The sequence below is a fragment of the Hemitrygon akajei genome, chromosome 8 (assembly GCF_048418815.1).
Source record: "Hemitrygon akajei chromosome 8, sHemAka1.3, whole genome shotgun sequence".
NCBI classification, from domain to species: domain Eukaryota; kingdom Metazoa; phylum Chordata; class Chondrichthyes; order Myliobatiformes; family Dasyatidae; genus Hemitrygon; species Hemitrygon akajei.
The window spans coordinates 70,282,280-70,307,178 of record NC_133131.1 but is presented as its reverse complement, the minus strand read 5'-3'; the positions used below and the strand labels follow the sequence as shown (position 1 = coordinate 70,307,178).

The following is a 24,899-nucleotide window of genomic DNA, read 5'->3' as shown; positions in this document are numbered from 1 at the left end:
AAGCCTCAGCATTACATCCTTTCTTTTTTAGAGTTCTCTGTGTTTTTCTCAAGTGACTTGCTCTTTGTAATGCGATTTCCTGGTGCTTTCTGTTTAAGCTTGTTAAGTTTATTTTGATAGACGGAGGATTCCATATTACTTGTATTATTCGAGTGGACGCCTGATTAGTGCTAATTGTGGGGTCCTAGTTTTGAGAATGTTACTTCTCGCTCGGCTAAGCCACTGATCTTCTTTTGGAATTATGATGAATGAACTCTCCTTGTCATGTCTATGCTGGAGTCTGTCTTTTGTCCCCAGTTGGATTCTGACATTGCCAGCGCACACTGTGACAGTGGTGGAGTTGCTGTTCATTATTAGCCTTCTTAGAAGCCTCTAAACAGGAGTAGAGCCAAGTCGTCCCCGATCCCAAGAAATTGCCTTGAGGAGCAGAAGAAGTAAGAATGTTGGAAGGGTCACCTGGGGTCTCTGCATTGCACGGTCTCACAAGGAGCAAGCAAGACAAAGCCTGGTCCAGAGACAGTTATTAACAGAACACTCAGGCAACCTGCCCTTCAGAGCAGTGGCATGAAATCAGCCAAGAGGGAGCAGACGGGATCTCGGTCGATGTTCGGCCAGTGCATTACGGGCGTGTTCACCTTAACCATGTACTCCCGTCTGCTAACTCAGCCCCAGGGAGAAGGTGCAAACCTCCCTCAGAGAGCCACTGGAGCACGCTACCACCCTCACACGCTGCAGTGAGCTCTTATGTCAACAGCGGCTGAGGAAAGAGAGGCCAGTCTATCACGTGGGCATGCTTGTCCCTTCAAAGTAACAAGAGAAAGCAAGAGAGAGGGTTTGAGTAGACAGCTAGGTCTCCACGTTACAAGAATCAAAGAGAGTGCCATGGGCTAGGAGTGCTGGAGAATGGAGGCATCTAGTACATAGCCCCATGAAAGTGGTTACAGAAGGAGGTGCACGCCGTGCCTTGGTTGGGGGACACTGAGTACTGGAGTTGAGGTGTTATATTACAACTTTACACGGTATTGGTGAGCCTGCTGTTAAAGAGTATTTGGTGCAGTTCTAGCAACTGCCCCGCAGAAAGATTGTGACTAAGCTGGAGATGATGCGGAAAGGATTCCCAAGGATGTTGCCAGGGTAGAGGGCTTTACTTACACAGAGGGACTGGATAGTCTGGGTTTAATCACATTGGGACATTGGAGATTGATGGGTGGCCAATTAGAGGTTTATGAAGAGGGGGATAGATCAGGTGGACAGTCAGAATCCTTTTTCCCCTAAAGCAGGGAACCCCTGCTCTTTAGAGTGGCACGGTAGCATAGTTGTTAGTACAACGCTTTACAGTACAGGCGACCCGGGTTCAATTCGTGCTGCTGCCTGTAATGAGTTTGTACGTTCTGCCCGTGACTGTGTGGGTTTCCTCCGGGTGCTCCAGCTTCCGCCCACAGTCCACAGACTCACCGGTTGGAAGGTTAGTTGGTCATTGTAAATTGTCCCGTGATTAGGCTAGGATTAAATCAGGGAATTGCTGGTGAAAGGGCCAGAAGGGCCTGTTCTGCACGGTATCCCAATAAATAAATCGAGGGAGGGAGGCTGAAACAGGAGAGCATGGGTCTGGGTTGAGAGGAGGGAAATTTAAACCAGCTGTGAGGGCCACGTTTTCCACACGAAGGGCGATGTTTGCATCGAATTGGCTGCCGGAGGAAGTGGTGGACACAGAGACAATCACAGCTTTGAAAAGGGATTTGGACAGGTACATGGGCAGAAGAGGGAGTGCAGAGAACAAAGAGGTATATGGGCATAAGGCGGTAGGTTCGGTGCAGCTGAGGCTGTACAGTTCCATAACTCTATGATTAATCATAACCAGACGGAGCATGACAACATGACCAGATAGAGAAGTCTGAGATGAGAGGATTGGCAACGAGACAGCGTGCTCCTTGGATTGTGTGCCTTCACTCAACATTTACAATCTGGCTGCCTGAGTGTAATAACGATGATTGATGCCCAGTGTCCACTTAGCGGAATACCTTCTGATGTCAGGGGTTTATTTAAAGCACAAAACTCTTTGTTTGGACGCTGGTTCCATCGATCAGAGGCACAGTAAGCACTGGCTGTCTACTCCAAACGAAGCATGCGTTGAGTTACTGCAGATTGCTCCTTGCAGTCAAAGACAAAGCCCATATTTGTACATCTGAAATCTCCACACCACCCAGCCTGCATTCAGCAGCTGGGAAAAGATGCTTTCTTTCATTTAATATGTTGTAGGAACCATTGAGCTAACAACCTCACAGCCTTATAACAAAAATCTTGAGAAGTACTGTCCATCCTGCAGGAACAGTTGAAATCTCAGAGCGGAAAAGACAGACTATTTGACATCGCAGTACGTTGTTTTCACTCCACTGACATCAACCAGACGTTGTGTAAAAACCAAATGGTGATTTGTCATGAGTTTCTGGCTAGGAGTGGAATCAATTTCATCACAATCACTCCAACCCCAATCCTCCCCCCACAACCACCCACCCTGATGTTTCCAGTATCACAGCGGTTAGCGCAATGCTTCACAGTACGGGTTCAATTCCCGCCGCTGTGAGTTCCTACGTTCTCCCCGTGACCACGTGGGTTTTCTCCGTGTGCTCTGGATTTCTCCCACAGTCCAAAGATATACTGGTTAGTGGATTAATGGGTTAGTGCAAAATTGTTCCCTGATTAGGCTAGGGTTAAATCAGGTCATTACTGAGCAGTGCGGCTTAGAAGGCCAGAAGGACCTATCTCAATAAATAAATTAATACATAATTTTCTGTCATTTTAGAGCAAAACCCTCTCCTGCCCATTCCCTGGAATGTGAAGATTGATAAGGTCATGGCCTGTCACTGCCAGTGCTCCATGGCACTGAAGTTTCTTCCTGCTGTGCTGGGTGGATTAGCATGATCATCAATGCACAAGGTCCAGAGGAAAGTCTGGCTGGAAGCACTGATTGATATTGGCCAGCAGACAGTTCACTTGGAATGGGTGTGGAGCTTTGTGTCGTGCAACTCAGCAATGTTCCAACGTGTCTCTCAGGATGGCTGCCCTGGGATTCTTCCAGAGAACACACGTCTGAGCCGGTGAGTTCCCTCTGACATGACACGACAGCAGCTATATTTCATGAGCAGTTTGAGGAGACACCAAAGACGCTCACACGTTTCTACTGACGTACTGTGGAGAGCATTCTAACTGGCTGGATCACTATCTGGGGGTGTTGCTGCACAGGATCGAACAAAGCTGAACAAAGTTGTAACGTCAGTCAGCTCCATCATGGGCACTAGACTCCCCAGCAACCAGGACATCATCAAGGTGCAGTGCCTCAGAAAAGGTGGTATCCATCATCGAGGACCCCCCGCACCCAGGACACGGCCTCTTCTCACTGCTTCCATCAGGGAGGAGGTGCAGGAGCCTGAAGACACACACTCCATGTTTCAGGAACAACTTCTTCCCCTCCACCATCCGATTTCTGAATGGACATTGAACCCATGAACACTACCTCATTACTTTTTTTGCACTGCTTATTTAATTTAACTATATTATTAAACCCTGATTCTGATGCGCCAGCTGAACAAGAGTTTAATATGCACACTCCTTCCACTCAGCAACAGGACAGTTACAGACACAAGTGATTTTCAGCTTCGATGTTGTTTCAGAAGTCCCTGAGGAAAACTAAAATAATCAGGCAAAATTACTGTGACACCAAATGTCAGGGTTCAGCCTCGTTTCAATGTAATGCCCCAGCACACCTAATTTCTGGACCTATGAGCTTTTTCAGAAAACCCTCTCACCTCCTGTGGGGTCCCTGGATTCATAGTTTCCGTCACATCATCTGCAGAAGGACAAAAAGCAGAAATAAGTATACCTTCAGAAGAGGTAAATCTACCCCAAGTCAGGGGTTCCCGACCTGGGATGGCACGATTGCACAATGCTTTAGGTAGCGGGAACCAGCGTTCTGTTCCTGCCGCTGCCTGTGTAGGCTTTCACAAATAAAATGAAGTGAGGCATTTCATTTTTAAGAGAAAAATGCAACAACTCATTTACTGAGCTCCGAAGAACTGAGCACAATGTGGGGTAAAAGCCCTTTATGCAATTACATCACCACCGTCAGACCCGCCTCTTAGGGTAAAACCCCAACTCAATGTCGGTGGTTGTGAATTCTGTACGTTTCCACCAAATACCCCTGAAAGGAGTTTGTACGTTCTCCCTGTGACCACGTGGGTTTCCTCTGGGTGCTCCGGTTTCCTCCCACAGCCTGAAGACATTCCTGTTGGTGGGTTAATTTGTCATTGTAAGTTGTCCAGTGATTAGGCCAGGGTTAAATCGGGGGTTACTGGGCTCAAAGGGCTGGAAGAGGCTGTTCTGTGTTGTATCTCAATAAATAATATAAAGAAGTAAGCATACCCTTAGCACAGGTATACCCTCAGAAGAGGTAGTGTACCCTAGGGGTTCCCATTCTAGGGTCCACAGACCCCTTGCCGAATGATATTGGTCCGTGGTATAAAAAAGGCTGGGAACCCTTGTCCTAAGTAAATCTTAGTGATCTTCAAATAATGCGTTAGTAAGAAGTAATTATTTATTTAACCTAATAAAAAACACGAAATGCTGGCAGAACTCAGCAGGCCAGACAGCATCCATGGGAGGAGGTAGTGATGACGTTTCGGGCCAAAACATTGTTATTACCTCCTCCCATAGACGCTGTCTGGCCTGCTGAGTTCTGCCAGCTTTTTGTGTTTTTATTTATTTCCAGCATCTGCAGATTCACTCGTGTTGCCATTTATTTAACCCCTTTTGTTTCAGAGTGCTTTGAAGCCAGTGGAGGCATTTCTGAAGCATAGCCTCGATAATAATGTGGGCAAAGCAGCAAATAAGCTTCACACTAAAAAGCTCTCAGTAGAGACTTAATAACTACTCGATTTGTTTTAGTGGTAAATGTCAAGCAATAAATATCAGCTGTAAAAAACGTCTCATTTTTACTGTGTACTGTACCAGCAGTTATGGTCGAAATGACAATAAAAAGTGACTTGACTTGAATACTGGGAAGAATTATTCTCTGATTGAAATGCTTAAGATCTGTCAGAAAGGGCAGGTGGATTTACCCCCTCCTCCTCCCCCCTCAGCATTCCACTCCCTAGGTTTGGCCCTTAAAACTTTGGGTGACGCTTAAATCTGAATCTGAGGTAAGAGTTCGGGATTTCAGGGAAGGGGGTGAAGAGAAGGGAGGAAATTACTCTATGGGCTCAGAGAATGGAACGATCTCCTGTGACGAACTGAGCCACAGATAACACAGCTGTGGCAGAAGGCATCTGCAAGGTCCTGGCAAAACAAATTCCTTTACAATCACAAAGACTTGCCAAGCAAGTACATTTTCAATTCCCCATGAGGCTAACTGAAGGTGGTGGGGGGCGGGTGTACATTTGTCTGCTATCACGGCAAGCTGGGCTTGCTTTCACATGAACTGCTGATAGTAACCAGATGTCGGAGTGCTTTCAGTTGCTTTCTGCAATCTCTCAGCCCCACCTGGCTGAAAGGCAGTACGAGATCAAAGCAAGGACAAATTTAGGGCTTCACAGTATCACCCAAAGCTTTGATGCACTCAAATGAACAAGCAGAAAGGGACTTGGGATGCCTCGAGCACAAACACTTCAGTCTGACTCGTTAAGGGAACTTGCTGTTCTTTTAGAATATCGAATCTTTACCTGAAGGATAACTTCAGAAATAGGAATAGGATTAGGCTCTTCACGGATAGTCTGCCATTCAACACGACTAATGTTGGTTTTCTCCCCAGGGATGCATTGCATATGGCTGGTGTTGGCTTTCTCCCCAGCAGAACATTTTCCTTGCTATCTTCAATATTCAGGAATCTCTGATTTGAATGAAATCAATGACTGACCCTCCCCTCCTCAGTCGTCTGGCAAGGGTAATTCCAAAGATTCACTGCCCTCAATATGAAGAAATCTCTCTTTATTTCAATCCTAAATGTCATGGACCTTATTCTGAGACCATGACATCTTGTGCCAGATTCCTCACCCAAGGAAACGAAGATTCCCACCTATACCCTTTCTTGCCCCGTTATACTCTTCTATGAGATTATCGTTCATTCTTGTAAACCCTAGATAACAGTGGTCTATCTCATTCAACGTCTTCTCATATAATAGACCTGCTATCCCAGGAACCAGGCTGGTGAATCTTCACTTCATTCACTTTGAAGCAAGTGAAGGACTTTTAGGTAAGGATACCAAACTATAGACAGCACTCTAAAATATATGTATAATCTATAATATATAGGTCTATAATCTAAAACTAGGGTTTCAACCTTTTTTAGCTATGGACCAATACCGTTAAGCAAGGGGTCCATGGACCCAAGTTGGGAACCTCTGAAAATATGTTTTATGATGGTACTTAAATATGCAGAAGTGCACAGAGTTTCTGTTGGATTAATATCTGTATCTAACTCATCAATTTCTGTATAAAAATAGCATTTCTTTGTTCAACCTTAGGAGCAGTTTGGTGACAGAGCCAGACCGTTCCCCTTGAGGTTGAGGAGCGAGTGCAAGCCGCCAGGCTCCAGTTAGTCCACATCAGAGGGTTGGGTTGCTGGGAAGGAGGAAAACTGCAGAGGAGGGTTACGAGTTTGGGTGGGAGTGGAGGGGGTGTGAGGGGATAGGTGCTGGGAGTCTGGGGAACAGGGGTAAGTGTCAAGCTCAGGAGGAGGAGAGGAAATGAGGTGGGGAAAAAAGGGAAGGAAATGGGGCATTTCTGGAGGTATTGAAGGGCACTAATGCCCTCACAGAATAAAGGCTTACCTTGAATCAGTGTGCCTGCTTCTAACCATCATTCTACTTGCTAAGTTTAAAACTTAGTGCTAAAATTTGTCATCAAACTCAAAAAGCAATTAACATCTGGCTTCTGCCTTGTGCTGGAGACTGGAAGCCAGAGGCATCCTGTCCTGGGTGAGAGGACTGAGTACATGTGTGGGGTAGGTGGGAGGCAGGACCCTTCATTGTTATTGCTTGGTAGATTCTGTTTAGCTGTGCTCTGTGTTGTCCTGCCGAGCACCGTGGAGGTATTATGTCAGCACCAGAATGTGTGGCGACACTCGTGGGCTGTCCCAGCACATCCTTGTCTGTGCTGGTTGTTAATGTAAGTGACACATCTCACTGTATGTTTATTTTGTACATGTGATAAATATATCTGAAACTGAATCTGCAAAGCTAGGGGCCTATGCTTGGTCTACTCACCAGTCCATGTTACTAAAGCTTGACCCCAAAGCTTCAAGTGAGTTAATTACCCCACGCAGAGTATCTACACCTTGTAAATTATCATTTTAAAATCCTAAAGTATTAAACTTGAGCAATGGAAGTGTGGCAACACTTCAGGATCTGCCAGCAGATCTTTTCCTACTGATATTAGTGCCTATGCTTCCGAAAGCTGTCCATTACTCCATATCATCTCCAAGCCTGCCGTCGACCGACCGATACAGACTGACAGCTCTGAGATGTCGGTGCTAATGGATCGTGAAACTACTAGCGAGAGGCAGCAGTGACTTTGGTCAGCTTTCCTCCAGTGAGCTCTATGCTCAAATGTCATTTCACGTTGCCCGGCACAGGACTGTGGTGCATAAATAGCTATGAGATCCTGATGAGTGCCCGGGTCCAAATTATATCATCACGCATTGCAATCAAGCTTCCTGCTCACCCCTTACCAGCGAGGGTAGTGTCGGCAGCTGCAGTCATGGTTTCCATCTCCGGCTTCTCCTGCCATTCCGGCTCTTCCTTGCTGTAAGAAAAAGCATCACATTTATTGCAGGCACATGTACCAGCTCAGTCCTCACTGTACCCTTGTCATGGTGATGTTGAGTTATTGAAACAGGGGGAAGAGTATGCCATACGGCTGCTCAAGACCACTCCACCATTGGTATTGGTATTGACACATGTATTGATGACACATGGTACTGATTCAGTGAAAAGCTTGTCTTGCATACTGTTCATACAGATCAAACCATTACACAGTGAACTGAGGTAGAACAAGGTCATCTTATCATACTAGAGAGCCACTTAATAGTCTTATTACAGCAGGGTACAAGCTGTCCTTGAGCCTGGTGGTACGTGTTTTTATCCTTCTGTATCTTCTGCCCAATGGAATGCATAGGTACGTTCCAATGAGACAGGGTACAGGAACCATGGTGTACAAAGGCTGTTGTAAATCTAGTCAAGAAGAAAAGAAGAGCTTACGGAAGGTTCAAAAAGCTAGGTAATGATAGAGATCTAGAAGATTATAAGGCTAGCAGGAAGGAGCTTAAGAATGAAATCAGGAGATCCAGAAGGGGCCATGAGAAGGCCTTAACGGGCAGGATTAAGGAAAACCGCAAGGCATTCTACAAGGATGTAAAGAGCAGGAGCATAAGACATGAGAGAATAGGACAAATCAAGTGTGATAGTGGAAAAATGTGTATGGAACCGGAAGAGATAGCAGAGGCACTTAATGAATACTTTGCTTCAGTATTCACTATGGAAAAGGATCTTGGCGATTGTAGGGATGACTTGCAGTGGACTGAAAAGCTTGAGAATATAGATACTAAGGAAGAGGATGTGCTGGAGCTTTTGGAAAGCATCAAGTTGGATAAGTCACCAGGACCGGACGAGAAGTACCCCAGGCTACTGTGGGAGGCAAGGGAGGAGATTGCTGAACCTCTGGCGATGATCTTTGCATCATCAATGGGGACAGATGAGGTTCCAGAGGATTGGAGGGTTGCGGATGTTGTTCCCTTATTCAAGAAAGGGAGCAGAGATAGCCCAGGAAATTATAGACCGGTGAGTCTTACCTCAGTGGTTGGTAAGTTGATGGTGAAGATCCTGAGAGGCAGGATTTATGAACATTTGGAGAGGTATAATATGATTAAGAATAGTCAGCATGGCTTTGTAAAGGGCAGGTCATGCCTTACAAGCCAGATTGAATTTTTTGAGGATGTAACTAAACACATTGATGAAGGTAGAGCAGTAGATGTAGTGTATATGGATTTTAGCAAGGCATTTGATAAGGTACCCCATGCAAGGCTTATAGAGAAAGTAAGGAGGGATGAGGTCCAAGGGGACATTGCTTTGTGGATCCAGAACTGGCTTGCCCACAGAAGGCAGAGTGGTTGCAGACAGGTCATATTCTGCATGGAGGCCGGTGACCAGTGGAGTGCCTCAGGGACCTGTTCTGGGACCCCTACTCTTCTTGATTTTTATAAATGACCATTCTCTTATCTCTCTCTCTCTCCAACAATTGCAACACAGCGACAAACAAACGACGACAGCCTGTGTGAACTGAAATGAACTGTATATTTCCATCAGACAATTCATTATCCCCTAGACAACGATAGAGCTTGTTTCTTATTGATTATTATTATACCCGCACTTTTAGGTTTAGTATTGACAACGTATATTATCTGTATATTTGCATTGATATTATTTTTGTGTATTTTTACTAATAAATACTGTTAAAAATAGTATCATCAGACTTCAACGGACGTCTCTATCTTTGCTGGTAAGTAACCCAGTTACGGGGTTCGTAACAAATCTTACTTAGACTTTTCCTGTAAGTAGGTGACCAAAACTGCCCACAATACTCCAAATTAGACCTCACCAACATCTTATACAACTTCAACATCATATCTCATCTTCTGTACTCAGTACTTTGATCTATAAAGGCCACTGTGCCAAAAGTCTTCTTTATGACCCTATCTACCTGTGACACCACTTTCAACAAATTATGGATCTGTATTCCCAGATCCCTCTGCTCTACCTCACTCCTCAGTTCCCTACTGTTCACTGTGTAAGACCTACCCTGGTTGGTCCTGTAAAAGTGGATCACCTCACATTCGTCTGCATTCAATTCCGTCTGCATTTTACAGCCCATTTTTCCAGCTGGTCCGGATCCCACTGCAAGACATGATAGCCTTCCTCGCTGTCCACTACTCCCCCAATCTTAGAACATAGAACAACATTGAACAATACAGCACAGTACAGGCCCTTCAGCTCACAATGTTGTGCCGACCCTTACACCCTGCCTCCCATGTAACCACCCACCTTAAATTCCTTTTGGACATCTTGGTGTCATCCGCAAATTTGCTGATCCAGTTCACCACATTATTATCATTGATATAGATGACAAACAACAACGGACTCAGCACAGATCCCTGCAGCACTCCACTAGTCCAGGCCTCCAGTCAGAGAGGCAACCATCTACTACCACTCTCTGGCCTCTCTTGCAAAGCCAATGTCTAATCTAATTTACTACCTCATCCTGAATGCCAAGCGACTGAACCTTTGTGACCAACCTCCTACATGGGACCTTGTCAAAAGTTTTGCTAAATCCATGTAGACAACATCAACTGCCTTGCCCTCATCAATATTCCTGGAAACTTCCTTGAAAAACTCTATAGGATTGGTTAGACATGACCTACCATGCAAAAAGCCATGCTGACTATCCTTAATCACTCCACGTCTATCCAGATATTTATACATCCGGTCCCTTAGAATACCTTCCAATAACTTTCCTACTACTGCTATCAGGCTCACCAGCTTTTTCATTCCTAGTTTATTTTTAAAGCCTTTTTTTAAACAGCAGAACAAATTGGCACCCCACTCCAGTCCTCCGGTACCTCACCTGTTGCTAAGGATGATTTAAATATTTCTGCTAGAGCCCCAGCAATTTTTGCACTTGCCTCCCGCAGGGGCTGAGAAAATACCTTGTCAGGCCCTGGGGATTTATTCATCCAAATTTGCCTCAAGACAGCCAACACCTCCTCCTCTGTAATCTGTATTGAGTCCATGAAGTGGATGCTGTTTTGCCTTACTTCCATAGACTCTCTGTACATCTCCTGAGTAAGTAAAGATGCAAAAAAATGCATTTAAGATCAAAAGGCTGAGAATATGTTCCACCAGGCTCAATGGCAGCTTCCACTCTGTTGTTATAAGATACTGAACAGACTTGTATGATCAAATGGACTTATGACCTCACAATCTACCTTGAGCTCCATGTTTGCTTGCACTGCACTTTCTCTGTAACTCCTAGCATTATTCTGTGTGGCATTGCTCTTGCCTCATCCACTGTTGTAATGAAGTGTCCTGTATGGATGGCATGCAAAAATAAAGTTTTTCCACCGTACCTTGGTACATACCGTACGACAATAATAAACCAATTTACTAAAGGACCCTTCCTTCTTGCTAAGTATTCCTGTCCCACACTGGGTCAGATACACAGGAACAGGTGACAGCAGTAGGATGAGGTGGGAGAACGGAAGACCCTGACTTCTTTCCAAATACCTGCCACTTGTCCAGTGCAAGTCTCTTCCTCTCTTGCTGACCTTCCAAGATAAAAACTGTCACAGTCAAACTTGGGGTATCTTTTCCACACTGATTCAGTGGCTTTAATCATTCTAGGGTGGAGGGGTGAAGATATGTCTCTACCAAAGGAGGCGTAAGGCTATCCTTCCCTCCGCTAGCCTGCAGGTCTCCCTTGGGTAAAGTGTAGCACCTGCTTAGCCCCCCAATCAGGGTGATGTGAAGCCATGGTGGATGGTCGTATGAGCAGCCGATGCAGATCACAAGTCCTGGTTATGCGACCACTGATGCCAGGCAGACAGTCTCTGAAGAGTATTGATAATGGCTGGCATCACCTGTCTTCTGAAGACACTGCCCAGAAAAAGGCAATGGCAAACCACTTCTGTAGAAAAATTTGTCGCAAGTGATCAAGGTCACGGGGACCATGATCACCCTTGTCATAGGGATGGTTCCCAAAATGACGATGAATCATTCCACTCTCAAACAACGCTCGTGCCCAAGACTAATCAACCAAATCTGACTTTTGACTGGTATAGCAACATAGACAAAATAGAAATACAAACTCCTTCTAACCTGGGTAGAACAAAGACTTCTCTCAGCACAGGCTGTTGCTCATTGGTGGAGACCTACAAAAGAAAACGGATTGAATGAAAGGAGAACTGCAGAAGGCCATGAGTGTTTGGAGTCATGAAACAGTCTGTTTGTCCACTCCGGCAACAATTTCTTTTTGTGGGCGAGTTCAAACTCACTATCAGAAAACTCACTCAGTGGCCACCTGTACACCTGCTTGTTAATGCAAATATCTAATCAGCCAATTATGTGGCAGCAACTCAAGATAGATAGATAGATAGATACTTTATTCATCCCCATGGGGAAATTCAACATTTTTCCAATGTCCCATACACTTATTGTATCAAAAACTAATTACATACAATACTTAACTCAGTATAAATATGATATGCATCTAAAATCACCCTCTCAAAAAAAGCATTAATAAATAGCTTTTAAAAAGTTCTTAAATAGTTTACTAAAATACATTGAATGGTAACTTAAGCTCAGTCATAACCCCAGCACTTTAACATATCTTTCCCCTGGCGGTTGAATTGTAAAGCCAAATGGCATTGAAAGCATAAAAGCATGTAGACATGGTCAAGAGGTTCAGTTGTTGTTCAGACCAAACATCAGAATGGGGAAGAAATGTGATCTAAGTGACTTTGACCGTGGAATGATTGTTGGTGCCAGATGGGGTGGTTCCAGTATCTCAGAAACTGCTGATCTCCTGGGATTTTCACACACAACAGTCTCTAGAGTTTACAGAGAGTGGTGCAAAAACCAAAAGGCAACAAGTGAACGGCAGTTTTGTGGGTTAAAATATCTTGTTAAAGACGTTAGAGGAGAACGGCCAGACTGGTTTGAGCTGACAGGAAGGTGACAGTGACTCAAACAACCACACGTTACACCAGCGGTGTGCAGAGGAGCATCTCTGAACGCACAACACGTTAAATGTTGAAGTGGACGGGCCACAGCAGCAGAAGATCACGGACAGACACTCAGTGGCCACTTTATTAGGTACAGGGGTTAATTAATGAAATGGCTATTGAGTATACAGTATATTGACTGACCAGGGGTCCATGTAGAGATCAGGGACCATACTGGAGATTCAGATCTCTGGAAAGGAAGGAGACAAAGGAAGCATCTCACCCTCATTCTGATCTGTTCTGCTGACTTAAGAAAGTGTTTAGGCGATGTTGTGCCCAACGGGTCGGGACACATATTTGGATGTTTATTTATTTTCTCTTGGTTCTTCATTATTAACGACACATGTAACATGAGAACCATTTGCACTCATAACTATGAACAGTCATTCTTGTTTAAAGTATAACTAGTTTTAAGAATCTTGTCTTCTCTCATAGAGTCACAGAGCACTACAGTGCAGAAACAGGACCTTTGGATCACTTAGTCCTCTTTGTCTCTTTTGGAGAGACAATCTGATTAGGAATAGTCAGCATGGCGTAGTCAAGGGCAGGTTGTGCCTTACAAGCCTGATTGAATTGTTTGAGGATGTAACAAAACACGTTGATGAAGATAGAGCAGTGGATGGATTTCAGTAAGGCCTCCTTACTCTGTAAAGAGACATGGGATCCAAGGAGGCCTTGCTTTGTGGATCCAGAATTGGCTCGCCCACAGGGGGCAAAGGGTGTTTGTGGATGGTTCATATTCTGCATGGAGGTCGGTGACCAGTGGTGTTCCACAGGGATCTGTTTTGGGACCCCTCCTCTTTGTGATTTTTATAAATGACCTGGATGAAGAAGTAGAAGGGTGGGTTAGTAAATTTGCTGATGACACAAAGGTTGGGGGTGTTGTGGATAGTCTGGAGGTCTATCAAAGGTCACAGTGGGACATCGATAGGATGCAGAACTGGGCTGAGAAGTGGCAGATGGAGTTCAATCCAGATAAGTGTGAGATGGTTCATTTTGGTAGGTCAAATCTGAAGGCAGAATATAGTGTTAATGGTAAAACTCTTGGCAGTGTGGAGGATCAGCAAGATTTTGGGGTCTATGACCATAGGACACTCAAAGCTGCTGTGCAAGTTGACAGTGTTGTTAAGAAGGTGTATGGTGTGTTGGCATTCATAGACCATGGGATTCAGTTCAAGAGCCGTGAGGTAATGTTACAGCTATAAAAGACATTGGTCAGACCCTACTTGGAGTACTGTGTTCAGTTCTGGTCACCTCACCACAGGAAGGATGTGAGAGGAGACTTACAAGGATGTTGCTTGGATTGGGGAGCATGCCTTATGAGATAGGTTGTGTGAACTCGACCTTTTCTCCTTGGAGCAACGGAGGATGAGATGTGAGCTGATAGAGGTGTGTAAGATGATGAGAGGCTTTGATCATGTGGATAGTCGGAGGCTTTTTCCCAGGGCTGAAATGGCTAACATGAGACAGACAGACATACTTTATTGATCCCGAGGAAAATTGGGTTTCGTTACAGTCACACCAACCAAGAATAGTGTAGAAATATAGCAATATAAAACCATAAATAATTAAATAATAATAAGTTAATCATGACAAGTGGAAATAAGTCCAGGACCAGCCTATTGGCTCAGGGTGTCTGACACTCCGAGGGAGGAGTTGTAAAGTTTGATGGCCACAGGCAGGAATGACTTCCTATGATGCTCAGTGTTGCATCTCAGTGGAATGAGTCTCTGGCTGAATGTACTCCTGTGCCTACCCAGTACATTATGGAGTGGGTGGGAGACATTGTCCAAGATGGCATAGTTTTAAGGTGCTTGGGTAAGCAGGGGTAAGTGTTTTCACACAGAGAGTGGTGACTGCGTGGAATGGGCTGCCAGCGATGGTGGTGGAGGTGGGTACAATAGGGTCTTTTAAGAGACTCTTAGATAAGTACATGGAGTTTAGAAAACTAGAGGGCTATGTGCTAGGGAAATTCTAGGTAGTTTCTAGATTAGATTACATGGTCACACAACAGTAATGTGCTGTAGATTTCTATGTTCGATGTTCTAAACCATGCTGAACTATTGGTCTACTTCATCCCATCAACCTGCACCCAGACCAGCACCCTCCACACTTCTCCCATCCACATACCTATCCAAACTTCTCTTAAACCTTGAAATTGAACCTGCATCCATCACTTCCACTGGCAGCTTGTTCCACACTGTCACCACCCTCTCTGAGTGAAGAAATTCCCCCTCATTTTCCCCTTAAACATTTTACCTTTCACCATTAACCCATGAACTCTAGTTCTACTCTCACCCAACCTCAGTAGAGAAAGCCTGCTGGCATTTCTCCTATTTATCCCTCATATAATGTTGAATACCTCTGTCAAATCTCCTATACTCCAGGGAATAACATCCTAACCTATTCAACCTTTCCCTATATCTGAGGTCCTCAAGTCCTGATAACATCCTTGTAAATTTTCTCTGTCTTTTTTCAACCTTATTGACATCTTTCCAGTAGGTAGGTGACCAAATTTGCATGCAATACTCCAAATTAGGGCTCACCAGTGTCTTATACAACTTTAAATTCTGTACTCAATATTTTGTTTTATGAAGGCCAATGAGCCAAAAGCTCCCTTTATGACCCTATCTACCTGAGAAGACACTCTCAAGAAATTATAGATCTGTACTCCTCTGTTCTACCACACTCGTCACTGTTCACTGTCCCTCACAATTGTTTGCGTTAAATTTCACCTGTCATCTTTCAGCCCATTTTCCACCTGGGCCAGACCCTGCTGTAAGCTTTGATTGCCCTCCTTGCTGTTCGCTACAACCCTAATTTGCTGATCCAGTTTGCCACATTATCGCCTGGGTCACTGATAGAGTTGACAAACAACAATGGACCTCGCACTAATCCCTAGTCATCGGCCTTCAGTCAGAGAGGCAACCATCTACTCTGGCTTCTCCCACAAAGCCAATGTCAAATCCAATTTACTCCCTCATCCTGAATACCAAAGGACTGAACCTTCTTGACCAAGCTCCCATGTGGGACCTTCTTAAAGTCCAAGTAGACAACATCCACTGCCTTTTCTTCATCAACTTTCCTGGTAACCTCCTTGAAAACTTTATATGAGATTGGAGACTGTAGTACTTTTTAGTACAGAAGTCCCGGGTTCATCTGTATCTGTGATGGAAGCCACGGTCTGAAGTGTTGTCTATTCACTGTAAATTATTCCCTTAATTTAATGAAGTGCCCTTTAAATAACCAACTACTTAAAGAAAGAAAGTTTTGTGAGATAAACCAAGGCAGTTCCAGCTTTCCAAGAAAGTTTCTAATCTCCTCCATTCCTCCTACAGCTGAATTGTACCCCACTTTCCATTCCCCCCCGATCCCTTACCTCAGCAGATGAGCAATTACTATTCAGCATCCCTGAGAGTGACGCGTTGTCCCTGGGTGCCACAGGAAGTGAGACCGTGATGGAGGCAGACTGGGGGTGGAGGAGGCTGAGCGGTTTCTGTGGAGTGCTCATTTTCTTTCAGCTGAAGACCTGTTTAATTCAAAGTTCAAAATAAATTTTATTACCAAAGTACATATATGTCACCACATACAATCCTGAGATTAATTTTCCTGCGGGCATACTCTGGAAATCTATAGAATAGTAACTATAACAGGATCAATGAAAGATCAACCAGAGTGCAGAAGACAACAAACTGTGCAAATGCGAATATAAATAAATAGCAATATATAACAAGAACATGAGATACCAAGATAAAGAGTCCTTAAGGTGAGATCATTCGTTGTGGGAACATCTCAATGGATGAGCAAATGAGTGTGGTTATCCCCTTTGGTTCAGGAGCCTGATGGTTGAGGGGTAGTAGCTGTTCTTGAACCTGGTGGTGTGAGTCCTGAGGCTCCTGTACCTCCTTCCAATGGCAGTAGTGAGAAAAGAGCATGGCCTGGGTGGTGAGGATCTTTGATGATGGATGCGGTCCACCATTTTGCAGCACATGGAGTGAGACGCGTTTTACAGCGGCTCCACTTTTCTTTATATTTTACATCCCACTGACAGATCCCTTTTAAGTTTGATGATTTATTACTTCTGCTGAAGGATTTACAATTTAATTATGATGGCCGGAAGTCAATCTGGTATTGAATTGAGAAGCGGCAAGACTTTTCCTGAAACGGAGCAAACTGAACAAATAAAGAAATCAGAGGAACCTGTTACTTTAGCAGGAATATTTTCTTCAATACAAGATATGAAGTCTGAATTTGGATCGCTCAATAATAAGATACCAACAGGAAGCTTGAAAAATCTATCTTTAATGTCCAAGGATCTCTGAAGAATTTGGACTTTCAATTTCAGATGCTTAAGCAGACTACAAATGGAATTGAGAACGAACATGAACAATTCAGGCAAACTATTAAAGAACAAGGAGTGAAGATATCTTCGATGGAAAAGAAAATTAATGAAATTACCTCGGAACTATCTAAAACGAAGAAAAAAATGATTATTCTATAGTTTTATTATAGAATTTATAATTCTATAATTTATTATAGAATTTTATATTCTATAAAATAATTTATAGAATTATTTATATTCTATAAATATATTTCTATATTTTAGAAATATAGAGCAAATTTCTATATTTTTTGAATTTAATACGACTGAAGGAATGTCAAACTTGGTTATATGGGACATGATGAAATCTTTTCTTAGGGGACAGATAATTTCATACTCAGCAGCTTTAAGAAAGAAAACTAAAGTGGAACTGTCAGCGCTTACTAATAAAATTAGAGAAATAGATAAAGCGTATTCAGTAAAACCCACGAAAGATCTATATAAAGAAAGGGTCGAACTTCAATCACAATATGATTTGCTTCTGACCTTTCCCATCGAACAGCAAATTCTTAAATCTAAAAGTCTATTTTATATACATGGAGATAAGTCAGGTAAACTTTTAGTTGGTCAGTTAAAGGCTGGTATGGTTAGAAGACAGATTTTTAAAATTCATTGACCAGATAGAACTGAAACCTTAGATCCTTATGAAATTAATAAGTTATTTATGGATTTCTACTCTAACCTTTATAAATCTGAATTCTCTGACAATACTATTATTATGAATAGATATTTGTAAAAATTAAATATACCCAAAATTTCGACTCAAGATGTTGATATATTAGATGCACCTATTAAACAAGAGGAGATAGCTAAAGCTATATCCAATATGCAATTAGGGAAAGACATTAGGGAATTTTACAAGACATTCCATGAAATGCTTATACCACATCTTCATCAAACTTTTACTGATTCTATACCCTCTGGGAATCTTCCAAAAAATTTTTATGAGGCATTAATTTCATTGATGCCTAAAAAAGGAAAAGATTTATCAGAATGTGCATCCTATAGACCTATCTCTTTACTGAATGTAGATTTTAAAATTCTCTCTAAGATTCTAGCTAATAGACTTGAGAATATTTTGCCTACTGTTATCTCAAATGATCAAACTGGATTTATTAAAAATAGGTACTCACATTTTAATATTCGAAGACTGTTAAATATCATTTATTCCCCCTCAGTTAAAGAATCTGAATGTATTGTGTCTCTAGATGCAAAGAAAGCTTTTGATAGGGTGCAGTGGCCTTATCTGTTTCAGGTTTTGAAGAGGTTTAATTTCGATCCAGGATTTATTTCCTGGATTAAACTGATTTATCAAGCCCCAGTTAACCCTAATAATAATCAAAATTCTCCTTATTTTAAATTATATCGAGGAAACCATCAGGGCTGTCCTCTCAGTCCTTTATTATTTAATTTGGTTTTAGAACCACTTGCTATTGCTCTTAGGGATTCTAATTTTGTGCAGGGTATTAAAAGAGGGGATAAATTACATAAGGTTTTGTTATGTGCAGATGATTTATTAGTTTACATTTCAGGCGCTAGAAAATCCACTCCTTTTATGTTATCTATATTTACTGAATTTAGTATTTTCTCTGGATATAAACTCAACTTACATAAAAGTGAACTATTTCCTACTAATAACTATTCTGATTATTATGATCAAATACCTATTAATATTACTAAGAACTATTTTACTTACCTTGGTATTAAAATTACTAAAAATTTTAAGGACCTATATAAGTATTATTTTTCCCTCTAATTGAATATACTCAACAAGCGCTTTCTAAATGGTCGCCTATATCAATGTCATTGATTGGTCGAATAAATGCTATAAAAATGGTTATTTTACTGAAATTTTTATATACATTTCAAGCGGTTCCATCTTTTGTTCTGAAAATGTTTTTTGATAGAATAGATTCCATGATCCTGTCATACATTTGGAATAATAAAAGCTCCAGAGTGAATAAATCTTTATTGCAAAAATAAAAAAAAAATGGAGGACTGGTGTTACCAAATTTTAGATTTTATTATTGGGCAATTAATATTTGTTATATCACCTTCTGGATTTGCAGTATAGATAATCAGGACTTGTCCTTCATGGTAACTCTTGGAGGAGAATTCGGTAAGGGGGTTTTCTTTAGCTTTGTTACTAGGAGCTCCCCTTCCTTTTTTGTTCTCCAGGATAGGTAGAGAAACTCTCAGCTCTATTGTTAAACATACTTTAAAAATTTGGCAACACGAGTGAATCTGCAGATGCTGGAAATAAATAAAAACACAAAATGCTGGCAGAACTCAGCAGGCCAGACAACATCTATGGAAGGAGGTAGTGACGACGTTTCAGGCCGAAACCCTTCATCAAGAGTGAAGTAACATGGGATGGTCGAGGGGGGGATAAGAAGTAGGGGGAGGGATAAAGTAGAGAGCTGGGAAGTGATAGGCTGGAGGAAAATGGGGTAGCGGGAAGGTGGAGAATTATGGGAAATAAAAGAGTAGGGCTGGGGGGAGATTATAGTGAGGGAGGAAAAAAGAGAGAGAAAGAGAACCAGACAGAAAAATAGATAGGGATGGGGGTAAAGGGGGGGCAGAGGTATCAACGGAGGTCTGTTGAGTGTGGTGTAAGTCTGTGAGTGAGTGTGGTGTCAGTGTGTGGGTGAGAGTGGTGTCAGTGTGTGAGTGAGTGTGGTGTCAGTGTGTGAGTGTGGTGTCAGTGTGTGAGTGCAGTGTCAGTGTGTCAGTGAGTGTGGTGTCAGTGTGTGGGTGTGGTGTCAGTGTGTGAGTGAGTGTGGTGTCAGTGTGTGGGTGTGGTGTCAGTGTGTGATTGAGTGTGGTGTCAGTGTGTGGGTGTGGTGTCAGTGTGTGGGTGAGTGTGGTGTCAGTGTGTGTGAGTGTGGTGTCAGTGTGTGAGTGAGTGTGGTGTCAGTGTGTGAGTGAGTGTGGTGTTAGTGTGTGGGTGAGCGTTCTATCAGTGTGTCTGTGAGTGTGGTGTCGGTGTGTGGGTGAGTGTGGTGTCAGTGTGTGAGTGAGTGTGGTGTCAGTGTGTAGGAGAGTGTGATGTCAGTGTGTGAGTGAGTGTGGTGTCAGTGTGTAGGAGAGTGTGATGTCAGTGTGTGAGTGAGTGTGGTGTCAGTGTGTGAGTGAGTGTGGTGTCAGTGTGTAGGAGAGTGTGATGTCAGTGTGTGAGTGAGTGTGGTGTCAGTGTGTGTGTGAGTGTGGTGTCAGTGTGTGAGTGTGGTGTCAGTGTGTGAGTGAGTGTGGTGTCAGTGTGTGGGTGTGGTGTCAGTGTGTGATTGAGTGTGGTGTCAGTGTGTGGGTGTGGTGTCAGTGTGTGGGTGAGTGTGGTGTCAGTGTGTGAGTGAGTGTGATGTCAGTGTGTGTGTGAGTGTGGTGTCAGTGTGTGAGTGAGTGTGGTGTTAGTGTGTGGGTGAGCGTTCTATCAGTGTGTCTGTGAGTGTGGTGTCGGTGTGTGGGTGAGTGTGGTGTCAGTGTGTGAGTGAGTGTGGTGTCAGTGTGTAGGAGAGTGTGATGTCAGTGTGTGAGTGAGTGTGGTGTCAGTGTGTAGGAGAGTGTGATGTCAGTGTGTGAGTGAGTGTGGTGTCAGTGTGTGAGTGAGTGTGGTGTCAGTGTGTAGGAGAGTGTGATGTCAGTGTGTGAGTGAGTGTGATGTCAGTGTGTAGGAGAGTGTGATGTCAGTGTGTGAGTGAGTGTGATGTCAGTGTGTAGGAGAGTGTGATGTCAGTGTGTGAGTGAGTGTGATGTCAGTGTGTGTGTGAGTGTGGTGTCAGTGTGTGGGTGAGTGTGGTGTCAGTGTGTGAGTGTGGTGTCAGTGTGTGTGTGTGGTGTCAGTGTGTGGGTGAGTGTCATGTCAGTGTGTGGGTGAGTGTGGTGTCAGTGTGTGAGTGAGTGTGGTGTCAGTGTGTGTGTGAGTGTGGTGTCAGTGTGTGTGTGAGTGTGGTGTCAGTGTGTGAGTGTGGTGTCAGTGTGTGAGTGAGTGTGGTGTCAGTGTGTGTGTGAGTGTGGTGTCAGTGTGTGAGTGTGGTGTCAGTGTGTGTGTGAGTGTGGTGTCAGTGTGTGAGTGAGTGTGGTGTCAGTGTGTGTGTGAGTGTGGTGTCAGTGTGTGAGTGTGGTGTCAGTGTGGGTGTGAGTGTGGTGTCAGTGTGTGTGAGTGTGGTGTCAGTGTGTGTGTGAGTGTGGTGTCAGTGTGTGTGTGAGTGTGGTGTCAGTGTGTGAGTGTGGTGTCAGTGTGGGTGTGAGTGTGGTGTCAGTGTGTGAGTGTGGTGTCAGTGTGTGAGTGTGGTGTCAGTGTGTGTGTGGGTGTGGTGTCAGTGTGTGTGTGAGTGTGGTGTCAGTGTGTGTGTGAGTGTGATGTCAGTGTGTGAGTGAGTGTGGTGTCAGTGTGTGAGTGTGGTGTCAGTGTGTGTGTGTGAGTGTGGTGTCAGTGTGTGAGTGTGGTGTCAGTGTGTGTGTGAGTGTGGTGTCAGTGTGGGGGTGAGTGTGGTGTCAGTGTGTGTGTGAGTGTGGTGTCAGTGTGTGTGTGAGTGTGGTGTCAGTGTGGGGGTGAGTGTGGTGTCAGTGTGTGTGTGAGTGTGGTGTCAGTGTGTGTGTGGATGTGGTGTCAGTGTGTGTGTGAGTGTGGTGTCAGTGTGGGGGTGAGTGTGGTGTCAGTGTGTGTGTGTGAGTGTGGTGTCAGTGTGTGTGTGTGGTGTCAGTGTGTGGGTGAGTGTGGTGTCAGTGTGGGGGTGAGTGTGGTGTCAGTGTGTGTGAGTGTGGTGTCAGTGTGTGTGTGAGTGTGGTGTCAGTGTGTGAGTGTGGTGTCAGTGTGGGTGTGAGTGTGGTGTCAGTGTGTGAGTGTGGTGTCAGTGTGTGTGTGGGTGTGGTGTCAGTGTGTGTGTGAGTGTGGTGTCAGTGTGTGTGTGAGTGTGATGTCAGTGTGTGAGTGAGTGTGGTGTCAGTGTGTGAGTGTGGTGTCAGTGTGTGTGTGTGAGTGTGGTGTCAGTGTGTGAGTGTGGTGTCAGTGTGTGTGTGAGTGTGGTGTCAGTGTGGGGGTGAGTGTGGTGTCAGTGTGTGTGTGAGTGTGGTGTCAGTGTGTGTGTGAGTGTGGTGTCAGTGTGGGGGTGAGTGTGGTGTCAGTGTGTGTGTGAGTGTGGTGTCAGTGTGTGTGTGGGTGTGGTGTCAGTGTGTGTGTGAGTGTGGTGTCAGTGTGGGGGTGAGTGTGGTGTCAGTGTGTGTGTGTGAGTGTGGTGTCTGTGTGTGTGTGGTGTCAGTGTGTGGGTGAGTGTGGTGTCAGTGTGTAGGAGAGTGTGATGTCAGTGTGTGTGTGTGGTGTCAGTGTGTGTGTGTGAGTGTGGTGTCAGTGTGTGAGTGTGGTGTCAGTGTGGGTGTGAGTGTGGTGTCAGTGTGTGAGTGTGGTGTCAGTGTGTGAGTGTGGTGTCAGTGTGGGTGTGAGTGTGGTGTCAGTGTGTGTGGGTGTGGTGTCAGTGTGTGTGTGAGTGTGGTGTCAGTGTGGGGGTGAGTGTGGTGTCAGTGTGTGTGTGTGAGTGTGGTGTCAGTGTGTGTGTGTGGTGTCAGTGTGTGGGTGAGTGTGGTGTCAGTGTGTAGGAGAGTGTGATGTCAGTGTGTGTGTGAGTGTGGTGTCAGTGTGTGGGTGAGTGTGGTGTCAGTGTGTGAGTGAGTGTGGTGTCAGTGTGTGTGTGTGAGTGTGGTGTCAGTGTGTGTGTGTGGTGTCAGTGTGTGGGTGAGTGTGGTGTCAGTGTGTAGGAGAGTGTGATGTCAGTGTGTGTGTGAGTGTGGTGTCAGTGTGTGGGTGAGTGTGGTGTCAGTGTGTGTGTGTGGTGTCAGTGTGTGGGTGAGTGTGGTGTCAGTGTGTAGGAGAGTGTGATGTCAGTGTGTGTGTGAGTGTGGTGTCAGTGTGTGTGTGAGTGTGGTGTCAGTGTGTGTGTGTGGTGTCAGTGTGTGGGTGAGTGTGGTGTCAGTGTGTAGGAGAGTGTGATGTCAGTGTGTGTGTGAGTGTGGTGTCAGTGTGTGGGTGAGTGTGGTGTCAGTGTGTGAGTGAGTGTGGTGTCAGTGTGTGAGTGAGTGTGGTGTCAGTGTGTGTGAGTGTGGTGAAAGTGTGTGGGTGAGTGTGGTGTCAGTGTGTGTGTCAGTGTGGTGTCAGTGTGTGTGTGAGTGTGGTGTCAGTGTGGGTGTGTGGTGTCAGTGTGTGGGTGAGTGTGGTGTCAGTGTGTAGGAGAGTGTGATGTCAGTGTGTGTGTGTGGTGTCAGTGTGTGAGTGTGGTGTCAGTGTGTGTGTGAGTGTGGTGTCAGTGTGTGTGTGTGGTGTCAGTGTGTGTGTGTGGTGTCAGTGTGTGTGTGTGGTGTCAGTGTGTGAGTGTGATGTCAGTGTGTGGGTGAGTGTGGTGTCAGTGTGTGAGTGTGGTGTCAGTGTGTGTGTGAGTGTGGTGTCAGTGTGTGTGTGTGGTGTCAGTGTGTGGGTGAGTGTGGTGTCAGTGTGTAGGAGAGTGTGATGTCAGTGTGTGTGTGTGGTGTCAGTGTGTGAGTGAGTGTGGTGTCAGTGTGTGGGTGAGTGTGGTGTCAGTGTGTGTGAGTGTGGTGTCAGTGTGTGAGTGAGTGTGGTGTCAGTGTGTGTGTGTGAGTGTGGTGTCAGTGTGTGTGAGTGTGGTGTCAGTGTGTGTGTGAGTGTGGTGTCAGTGTGTGTGAGTGTGGTGTCAGTGTGTGTGTGAGTGTGGTGTCAGTGTGTGTGAGTGTGGTGTCAGTGTGGGGGTGAGTGTGGTGTCAGTGTGTGTGTGTGAGTGTGGTGTCAGTGTGTGTGAGTGTGGTGTCAGTGTGGGGGTGAGTGTGGTGTCAGTGTGTGTGTGAGTGTGGTGTCAGTGTGTGTGAGTGTGGTGTCAGTGTGTGTGTGAGTGTGGTGTCAGTGTGTGTGTGAGTGTGGTGTCAGTGTGTGGGTGAGTGTGGTGTCAGTGTGTGGGTGAGTGTGGTGTCAGTGTGGGGGTGAGTGTGGTGTCAGTGTGTGAGTGAGTGTGGTGTCAGTGTGTGTGTGAGTGTGGTGTCAGTGTGGGGGTGAGTGTGGTGTCAGTGTGTGAGTGAGTGTGGTGTCAGTGTGGGGGTGAGTGTGGTGTCAGTGTGTGAGTGTGGTGTCAGTGTGTGTGTGAGTGTGGTGTCAGTGTGTGTGTGAGTGTGGTGTCAGTGTGTGGGTGAGTGTGGTGTCAGTGTGGGGGTGAGTGTGGTGTCAGTGTGTGAGTGAGTGTGGTGTCAGTGTGGGGGTGAGTGTGGTGTCAGTGTGTGAGTGTGGTGTCAGTGTGTGTGTGAGTGTGGTGTCAGTGTGTGTGTGAGTGTGGTGTCAGTGTGTGAGTGTGGTGTCAGTGTGGGGGTGAGTGTGGTGTCAGTGTGTGAGTGTGGTGTCAGTGTGTGTGTGTGAGTGTGGTGTCAGTGTGTGGGTGAGTGTGGTGTCAGTGTGGGGGTGAGTGTGGTGTCAGTGTGTGAGTGAGTGTGATGTCAGTGTGTGTGTGAGTGTGGTGTCAGTGTGTGGGTGAGTGTGGTGTCAGTGTGTGAGTGAGTGTGGTGTCAGTGTGGGGGTGAGTGTGGTGTCAGTGTGTGAGTGAGTGTGGTGTCAGTGTGGGGGTGAGTGTGGTGTCAGTGTGTGTGTGAGTGTGGTGTCAGTGTGTGTGTGTGAGTGTGGTGTCAGTGTGTGTGAGTGTGGTGTCA

At 44.9% G+C, this 24,899-nt stretch overlaps 1 protein-coding gene across 2 annotated transcripts in view; it reads right to left on the bottom strand.

The window, feature by feature from the left end:
- LOC140731426 (uncharacterized) overlaps positions 1-24,899 on the bottom strand; it is a 111,186-nt gene that overhangs the window by 67,138 nt on the left and 19,149 nt on the right. For both annotated transcript variants that reach the window (XM_073052929.1, XM_073052930.1), the window contains exons 2-5: positions 16,203-16,352; positions 11,919-11,971; positions 7,721-7,794; positions 3,807-3,847 (exon numbers count right to left, since the gene is read on the bottom strand). In XM_073052929.1, the coding sequence (XP_072909030.1) occupies positions 3,807-3,847; positions 7,721-7,794; positions 11,919-11,971; positions 16,203-16,334 (300 nt within the window). In that variant the 5' untranslated portion in view covers positions 16,335-16,352. The remainder of the gene's footprint in view (positions 1-3,806; positions 3,848-7,720; positions 7,795-11,918; positions 11,972-16,202; positions 16,353-24,899) is intronic.